At 32.7% G+C, this 9656-nt stretch overlaps 1 protein-coding gene across 1 annotated transcript; it reads right to left on the bottom strand.

The window, feature by feature from the left end:
• Positions 1-1440: 1440 nt before the first annotated feature.
• On the bottom strand, positions 1441-9444 carry LOC128163743 (reticulophagy regulator 3-like). Its single transcript, XM_052827396.1, has 8 exons — positions 9256-9444; positions 8361-8467; positions 8110-8140; positions 6795-6921; positions 6095-6179; positions 5430-5555; positions 4653-4883; positions 1441-4165 (listed from the first exon to the last, which is right to left on the bottom strand). The coding sequence occupies exons 1-8, from the start codon at positions 9429-9431 to the stop codon at positions 3696-3698; spliced, it is 1353 nt and encodes a 450-aa protein (XP_052683356.1). The 5' UTR covers positions 9432-9444; the 3' UTR covers positions 1441-3695.
• Positions 9445-9656: the final 212 nt, after the last annotated feature.

Raw genomic sequence — 9656 nt, 5'->3', positions numbered from 1 at the left:
TGGTGGATAGAAAACAGGGTTATGTTGGATAAAAAACAGGGTTATGTTGGATAGAAAACAGGGTTATGTTGGATAGAAAACAGGGTTGTGTTGGACAGAAAACAGGGTTATGTTGGAGAGAAAACAGGGGTATGTTGGATAGAAAACAGGGTTATCGGAAGTATTATTTAATAGTCAAGTCTTGTTATCTCAAAACTCAATGGAACACATTTTTTTGGTTATGTAGGAACTAGGAGATATAAAAAATAGAATAATAAAAGAAATTTCCGCTAAGAGTACATTATAAATTAATTGAAAAAAATCTTTTCATCTTTAGATGCTCAATTTGTCTAATTCAAAATGGTTTTACATGTACTAGAAAATTTGTAGCAAAGACATGCAGAAAAAAATATTTAGAGAAGATAAAATAAACAGTAAAATTTGATAGGATGAATTTGATGTCAATTGAATTCAATGAATAAAACTGTTTCTGCTCATAATGTACACTAATTGATTTGCTAAGAGAATTAATGTTTGTACATGACATTGCGAAGACTACTGTAATGGGTATTGTGGTCAGATCCCTCACAAAGTAAAGTTTCTGAAAAGAGCCTCCGACCTCCCAGCTGGTAGACAACATTATGGACTCCCACTGGGAAAAGTATCGGGATCTTGCAGTGTCAATCTGCATGACTTTTTGGGATATTTTTCTTTTACATTATTATAGGAATAAGCAGAATTCATCAAAATTGACAGAAAAAATATAAACTGCTAACTTGGTTGGAACAGTTGGCACTCTTTAAAGGGGCATGGTCACGATTTTGGTCAAAAATTATTTTTTTTTTATTTAATGTTTACAATGTTTCAGTAAGGCATTTTTAATAGGCAACCAAAATTTGAGTGTCCTATGATGCGTTATAAGCGAGTTACAGAGCTTACAATTCTTTGCTATGTAAACAAAGCGTTTGTTTACATTTCGAATGTTGAAGTGAAAATTCCAGTTTAAGACCTAAAAAAAATGTGTTAATCGTTAGGAACTGTTTATTTATGCTTAAAATGAATAATAAGATAGACAAACCAGCTTTAAAAAGATTTTTTACTGGTATATTGAACCTATGTAAACAAAAACAGGGCACGAGCCTTGTTTACATGACACAGACTTGTGAGCCCTGTATCTTGCTTAAAACTCAATGACTTGCACCCAAATTTCATTTGGTCATTAAAAATGCATTCCTAAAGCATACTGCAAATAATAAAAACAGAAAAATAAAATTTGACCAAAATCGTGACCATATCCCTTTAAATAAACTGTCCAAATCACATTTATATTCATATTAAATTGGTAGATCTCATAGATTCCCACAGGAATTAAGCAGAAATGAAACTAAGAAGCTCTAGAATTTATACCCTTAACAATGGTAAATGGAGCTGTATAATGTATGTACAAAACAAAAAACTTGATACAGTTATATTCTCTGAGTTTATTATACAATCACAATACAGGGAATCACAAAGTCAACGTTTTATCCAGGTAAATCAAGATAAAACAATCAAATAAAACAACAAACTATTGAGTCACTTAAAAATGTTAGTAAGTACATACCGGTATACTAAATATTTGAATATGATATGTACGGTACATACATGTACTGTCTTATAGGTTCATAATCTAGATATGGTGTTTAGAGGGGGGGGGGCTAATAAAATTATGAAATCGACAATTTCAATAAAACAATGCTTTAATACTTTTAAATAAATGCTAGACTAACAATAGCAATTTCTATCACCACTCAGGATATATAATTGCTGGTATATACTTTCACCCTCAAAGTTGTTACTATCATACATGTAACTGGTACATCGACTTAGAAAATTGTTAAAATATCAAGACATGGTTTGGAATGATCTATTTTGTATCCTGTTTTTTATTTAAATTATAATCATCTTTTTTTTCTTTTTGAAATTACTGGTACATAGATTTTATGATGAGAATCACTTATCTTTTCATACACCAGTAATGTTGTTCATATAACTGTAAATTACAAAAAATTGATTCCAATCAAAACAAGCTTGCATGTGCAATTGTACTTCAAAGTTGTATTTTTGTGCATAAGCTTTGCAAAAAGTGCTACCTTAATAAACAAAGACCAAGCAAAAAATATTTGCATTGTTACACATATATAATGAAAAAGATTAGTAATGTACATGTACAAATGTATACATGTAATGTTCACCACTGCTTTTATTTTCAATGAAAAAAAAATACTTGAAGATAAAAATCAATATACGATAAAAAAATTTATGTTATTTTGGGGTTGGATATATGTATATATGTACAAGGAAATGTAAGGGTCAGACATGTACCGGTATATATAGCGCATGCATCAAGATGGACAGGTTGGGTTTTTTAACAGTGGCATAACTTAGTGACTTGTATGTGAGTATAAGCTACTCTAATTGTAGACAATCTTTATTGTTCAGAAAATAAACGTACACTGTATTATGTATAAACTATGCAAACTCAAGGTTCTGAAGAAATTTTTATACTCATACATGTATATTTTCAATCATATTTCTGTTTACCGCTTGATGCTGTGTTATTTTCTTTTCTTTTTTCATGTATTATGTGTTCAAAGTGGCATATAGGCCCGACGGGCCGGGTGTTTAATCTATGCTGACTGTTGTTAATATTACACTTGGAAATGTATACACATGTCACTATAAATAAATAAATTACTTACTTACTTACTGTATACCTACCTTCAAATTGCAAAAACTATTCTATTTTTATTTGAAAAAATGCGTGTACAAAAAGCAGAAAAATAACAGATAACACATAGACTTGGTGAATGAACTTGTATCTCTGAGTTTTGTATATTAAATTACACCTGTGTTTGTAAAGTATTTTTCCCTTCACAAAATCATACATCGATTGGCACAATTACAACAATTCTATTTTACATTTCAACATCATGTTTGATCACATTTTGAGAAAAAAAAAATGGGTTTAAAAAAAATTTACAATGTATAATTTTAAAAATGTTCTAATTTAAAAGAAACAAAAAATAATAACACATTTTCAACATCTAATAATTAACCATTACCTAAAGCACTATATTGAAATTCAATAAATTAGTATTAGTAGTCAAGTACAGTATGGATGATCGGTTAATTACCATGTCAAGCTAATACCCACTTGTTTTGTGTATCCAATAAAGTAGTTTTTAAAAAAAATCAAATTAGTGCATTAAAAGATAAAAAAAAAAAACAAAAAAATAACATCAATGATACACAACTTTGTACTAAATGCATATATATTAGAATTCATTTTTTAAAAAAGAAATACCAAAAATGCATAATCCCAAAGGAAGACATTCAGAATTTGTGTAAAATTATGGAATATTGAACCACTCATCTAATACATACATATCATTTATACAACAGTGGTAATTTATAAAGAAATTAAAGTATTAAGAAACTGGTGCACTAAACACAGGGTTCAAGACCAGTTACAAATTCATTTGTTGCTGCAGATTTTTAAACAGTACAGTTTCGAGGTGATATTTTAGTAGAATAAATTGACCTTGCTGGCAAAAGCACGGCAGTTGAAGAAAACTTTAACATAAATTATCATTCACCAATGAGATTCCCCAATGCAGAGCAGCAAGAACTGTTTCATCACAGATTAATTATCATTTTTCCATAATTGCCTGTCACTAACTTTGCTCAACATCATATTCCTCCAAAAAATCAAACTCTTCTGCAATATCATTATCAAGGTCACTGGCATCAGAAGCTTCTTGCTGGGGTGATGAACTTTGAACTTTAACCTCTGTTCCATCAACGGCATCTGAATCCTTGTTGTTACCACCAGCCAAGTTTTTGATTCCTGACAGAGCGTTTCCCATCACAGAAGAAACAATCTGATTGGCTGTTTCTCGAATTCCAGCTGAATTTTCAACCAATGACAAGTCTTGTAAGTCTGGGAACCTCATGCCCCTGCCTAGTCTTGTATCCTCTAGTTCATCATCTGTTGAATCTCCGAAATGAGAGGACACAAACTGAATCTTCTCCTTCTTTTTTCTGGGCTTAGAGGGGGTCGCTTCTTCATCTGACAATTGGTCTTCTAAAGAAGGCATCTGGCCCAAACCCCTGGCAAATTCTGATTCAATGTCGGAGTTATCCGCTGCAAGAAGAAAAATAAATTTGACAAAAAAATTACCAGTTGACTCAAATACAAGTACAACAGATATTCTTAGTCTATGTTTTCAATAAGACTATCATACTAGATCTAACTTTGGTGATACATGTACCATTAAATCAGTTATCCATGGAGAAAAACCACGGCATATATGTGTCTGAAGTTTTTTGCTAAAGAAGATAGATCTGTATTTTAAGTTTTTGTGTCACACTTCAATTGACATTATATCAGCATGAAATGAAGATCATTGCAAAAATGAACCAGAATAGATCGTACATGTACTTACCTCACTGTCATTAAGAATAGTTCAATGCTAGCTAACTGTCTCGATATTTACAGGCATGTTATATTGAAGTAAAAGGACTTTAGTATATAAATTTATATATAACCTTATAGGTTATAGGAACGAACTATCTATTTAAACTTCAAACTACGTGTATATGTATAAATCAAAACTCTTAAAACTCCTTACAAAAGTCTGCATGTTCGTCACTGTGGTTGATGGAGGATTCCTTTGACAGCCTGGGGGTGGGGATATCTGGCACCCCCATCCCCTCGTCCTCCGAGTCTGTGATGGCCCGGGCGAGTGCTGCCGTGACCTTTGGGTCGCGAGTTGGCATGAGTTCCTCAGACTCGCTGTCCGAGTCTCGAGTTGTTGATGTCCCAATACTGCCAAAATTTGCTGTTTTCCGAGCCTGCTGATCTAAAAATAAAAAAAGAGAGTGACGGAGTTATCATAAATATCTAAATGAAAAATAAATAAGTCAGATTTTACCAATTTTCAAATTCCAAGCAATTTATTGACTCCTTTCTTTTTCTCTTTAAAATGACTAAGTATGACATTAAAGAGGAAATTTAGGATAAATAGGAAAAATGACACATGGTAAACTACAAGAGAAAATTTTTTATATGAATATATTAACATTTGCACTGCACCCATTCACTTGCTTAGCATTTCTTCTTTTTTTTTTTAATTTCAATGACAAAAATCATAATGAAGACAAGAAAATTTCTACATAGGGATACACTAAATACAGACATAAGGTACATGCATTCACATTGCAGGAGATACCAGTATTCACATAAGAACAAGCATGAACACATCATTTTTCAAGCTTTGGTACCTGTGGGTACACTTAATATGTATGAAGACACATAATTAACAAACATATGACAAAATTATGGAGTATAAGAGCTCCCAGAGAGTATATTTGAGTGGGACGCTTTTAATAACAGTATCAATACTAACTGCGCCAGATCCAGGGCCTGATTTTGAGTGTGTAGTCCAGCCTCATCAGTAACGGCTCCAGCGCCATGTAGATCTTCTGGAACAAGTTGTTGTACAAGACACAGGGCCACAACATCAGGGACATCACTGAAACAAGGCCAGATACATGTAATTGTAAATCATCGGTGGATGCAGGCCAGATATAGACTGTTATGTTGTAAAACGCCACCGAAAGAAAGCTAGATACATTGTACATGTAATTGAGAACCAACAAATGGAAACTAATGGTACACACATGCATTTGCACTGGTAATACACTGTACAATGTAGCACCAAAATCTGAAAGAGCATCAGATTTTCAAACAGAACCTTTTTTATTATTTCAACAAGTGCTTGAACATTACATGTACTTAGAGAAGGGGAGAAACATGAAACATGTAATTGTAAAAATGAACATTATGGAAACTGTGAGAGAGAGAGAGAGAGAGAGAGAGAGAGAGAGAGAGAGAGAGAGATCAGAAAGAGAGACTGAAACAGTTCTCCTAATCCTAGTCTTAAACTATAATTTCAGATATATATTAAAAAAAACCAGTTTTTTCTACATTGCCGTGAGCAATACTACCAACACCTTTACTGGACTGTAAAATGCAATGCACACACTTGATTGGTTGACGCAGCACACCTACCTATAATGTAGGTCAGGGTCACTCCAGATATCAGTCGTCCAAAGGCAGCAAACAACAGCAAGAAAGAACAGTTCAGAGAGGTGAACTGGAAATAAAAGTTACTGTACATGTACGATGGACAAATCGGTGAATGTATCGTAAAATAAATGCACTTTATTACTGTAGTATTCAAACATTTAGCAACATATAATTTATTCAATAAAGAAGAAATTGAATAAGATTTGGCAGCATGGTTAGTTTTTTCATTAAGTGTGTAGATTTTTGTACATTTATTTGCCAGAAATAGCAAGTAAATGTGTATCCACTTGTATCTTTTAAGATAAAATATATAGAACAGTCAAGTCTTGGATTCTGTACACGCTCTAAATATTGACGTGTTGTCCATGTACTATACAAAGCAAGGAGTAATTAGTCTAAATTTTTACCTAATTCATGCAATACCAACTGATACAGGATCTTTTCTGCATGTACAGTACATAATATGTACCACCCATTGCAATACATGTTTTTCTAATCCAAAGCACTGCATAGTTTTTGACTATTCAATTTAATTATCTTTAGATGTAGATACTAATGAGGTTCCAATTAATGTCAGTAATACATGTAGTATACATTTTTAACTTCTGTATACCTAAATAAATTGTATTGATTTCTCAAGAGTTTTAGTGTATTCTTACACTGAAGTTCCATTTATACAAACCAAGAAATGGTGATCCTGTCTGAATGCTAGCCAACAGCTGATGTTGTTTGACATAAATATCCACAGATTGGCCAAATGTTGACAAATCTCTGGCACGCTCAGCAGCCGAACATGTACAGGGGTCCATCTACAGAATAGGTCAAAGCTTGTGGGTCTAATAGGAAAGTCAATAGTAGATGATCTAAGAATATACATGGGTCAAATTAGAGGCCAAAGGTTAATAGTCTTGCTTGATATAGGTCAGAATTCAAGGTAAAGATTAATGCAGTCCAGTACGACTGCAAAACTTGATTAATAGATGTGCTCATATTTGATCTCAGTCTCGCTTTTACAAATGTAGCTTTTAAAGTAATATTATACATTCATCATTCCTGAGTGAAACACATCAAAAGTTAACATGTCAAAGCCTGAGGTATGCAGTAAGTGGAGTGTATTTTAGTCCATACAGGGGGTCCTTAAAAAATATATAATATCAACATATAGAACCATTTTAACAGGAGGTTGGACTTTGGGTAGTTGTGTCAAACAGCATTGTGACGTAGGCCTGTCTATTTCATTGTAGGCCCATCAGTAATGGCTCTCTGAAATCAACAAGATTTGTCTGGCTTTTGAGCTAAGGCTACGCAATCGGTGTATATTTCGCTTGAAACCAGTGTCATTTTAACTTGTTTTGACGCAAGAAATAGATAGTTACATCCTACTGAAAGTCCAAGGACTTGTTAAAATGGTTCTAATTGTACATTTTCCTGTTAATATACTCTAAGTCTCTAACAATGGTAATTAAATTTTGCATGTTTAAGTAAGTAGGGCAGCTTTAAATCAAAAGAAACTAATTTCATCCATAGCTATTGGTATTGGCAGAATTGTGGCTTTGTATTGATAGTGCCTTGTTGTACGTCTGACATGTGGACAAGTGATTGACTTGGGTAACAAAGAACTGCCATGCCAGCTGGATTCAATGGAGGAACAGTTGTTCTATAAGCTGTACCCTACATGTATGAGCTTAGATCCAGACATGATCTCAGTATGTTCTGATGAATGACTGTTGAAACTAATTGTCAAGTGGATGTAGAACTCAACCATTGGAAAAAGTGGATGAAAACAGAATTACATTTACGGTACTTATTTAAAAAAAATGTTTTCAAATATATGCCTTACTTGCAACAAATGAGACATGAAGTACAATGATTTTCAGGGGGAAAATTGCAATGGAGTATTATTAAAATGCTTGTTATGTGTGTAAAATGCAACAATGTCCTTTCATTACAACCACATCAATATTTGAGCTGGATTATTAAAAAAAATCAATATTTACCCATCTGTATCTTCAGGTATTGGAGGAGGAACTAAAACAGAAAAAAAATGAAAGTAATAATAGCTTTTACAACTTCCTGTTTAGTTAGTATTCAGTTTTTTTGTTTGTGCAATAAATTACAAACAGATTCTATTTGATTGGGAAGTCACAATATTATCATTGAGAAAGTGACTTATTTAATTCAACTGATTTAATTACCGGTAATTCAATTGTAGGAATAAATCAATAAAGAGCCTATAAATAACAAGAACCTCTGATTTCTGGCCAAATCCATTTCCTCCATGTGTAAACAAAAAACATGAGGGCAGCAATGGAACTTATGCAGAAATAAAACTGACATCCATTCTTAGCTATAAACCTGAAAAAGAGGCAATATGAACATCCTTATGAGTAAATTTTTTGCGATTGTTTTTAAAATATGAAATATTGACAATCAAATTTTTTTTAAAATGCAAATTATACATTAGGTTGGGCAATAATAAACTGTAAAACAACAGTATACACACATAAAGTTACAATTATTGTCCTTTTTTTATAACTATAATATCATAGAAAATCCCTGTGAGCAATTTTATTAAAAGGTAACACAATGTATGCGCAATCTTAAAAAAAAACACTTGAAATAAAATCCTATGCATTTAAAACACTCTAAAAAAAAAGAGATTCACCCATCAAAAAAAGCTAATCATGTCACAGTTGTTTTTCTATTACAATAACAGATTGCATAAAGATTAATGCACTCTTTTTATTACTACAACAATGCAATCTCATCAACATATCTATAAATAGTACACACACGATAAACATAAACAAACATTACACATTATTTATCGAAATTAAATGTTGTAAATGGGAATGACACACCATTATGAATGAAAGCAATTAACTTTACCAATTATTTGAAAACACTGATGTGCTTTACAATATCTACCTTTATATTTCATAGACTAGCTGTTTTACCAACCAAATGGTTTGAAATCCTAGAACTCTAGCTGCCATCAGATTTATACCCTAATGATGTGTGTACTTCTACACGTTCCCCAAGTGTACAAAAGTTATGTCATCATATCGCTCGGTAACTTTAATATTTTAAGGAATAAATTAATCATACTGGTTATACCGTAAGGCCTATAGCAAAAATCTTACCAAAATATTCCATGAACGATAAGAAACATAATTGCACTTCTACTGGGCTTCTCCCAAACCAACAACGACTGGATCTTCATAATTAGGGGCTCGATCGGACTCAACAATTCCCGGAACATATTCTCTGTTTCCCGGGAATAACTGTCCGTGTAAATCTCTGACTCTTCGTAGGACATCTTTGTAGAGAACTCAGCTCAGACAGCTGTCAACACAAAAGTACTTGACTGTCCTACATTTCCGTTCTGAACTGTTTACGTTATGACGTCACGATGGATTCCACAAACACAAAGAGTGAATAACCATGTAATGTGTTATGTTACTGAAGTAAATACAAGGGTTAAACTTTTAGAACACTCAAGAGTGTTTAAAAGATGCACAATTAATTGATAAACCACTGATAA

The sequence above is a fragment of the Crassostrea angulata genome, chromosome 9 (genome assembly GCF_025612915.1).
Source record: "Crassostrea angulata isolate pt1a10 chromosome 9, ASM2561291v2, whole genome shotgun sequence".
In the NCBI taxonomy this organism is placed as follows: Eukaryota; Metazoa; Mollusca; class Bivalvia; order Ostreida; family Ostreidae; genus Magallana; species Magallana angulata.
This window is presented reverse-complemented; position numbering and strand designations above follow the sequence as displayed.

What these genes read in the sequence shown, in the direction of transcription:
- LOC128163743 (XM_052827396.1), bottom strand. Translation starts at nt 9,431, where the DNA reads ATGTCCTACGAAGAGTCAGAGATTTACACGGACAGTTATTCCCGGGAA. An exon ending in GATTTGGCCAGAAATCAGAG is followed by an intron (nt 8,141 to 8,360) that starts GTTCTTGTTATT and finishes TTTCTGTTTTAG; the next exon opens with TTCCTCCTCCAATACCTGAA. An exon ending in GACAGGATCACCATTTCTTG is followed by an intron (nt 6,180 to 6,794) that starts GTTTGTATAAAT and finishes TTTTATTTCCAG; the next exon opens with TTCACCTCTCTGAACTGTTC.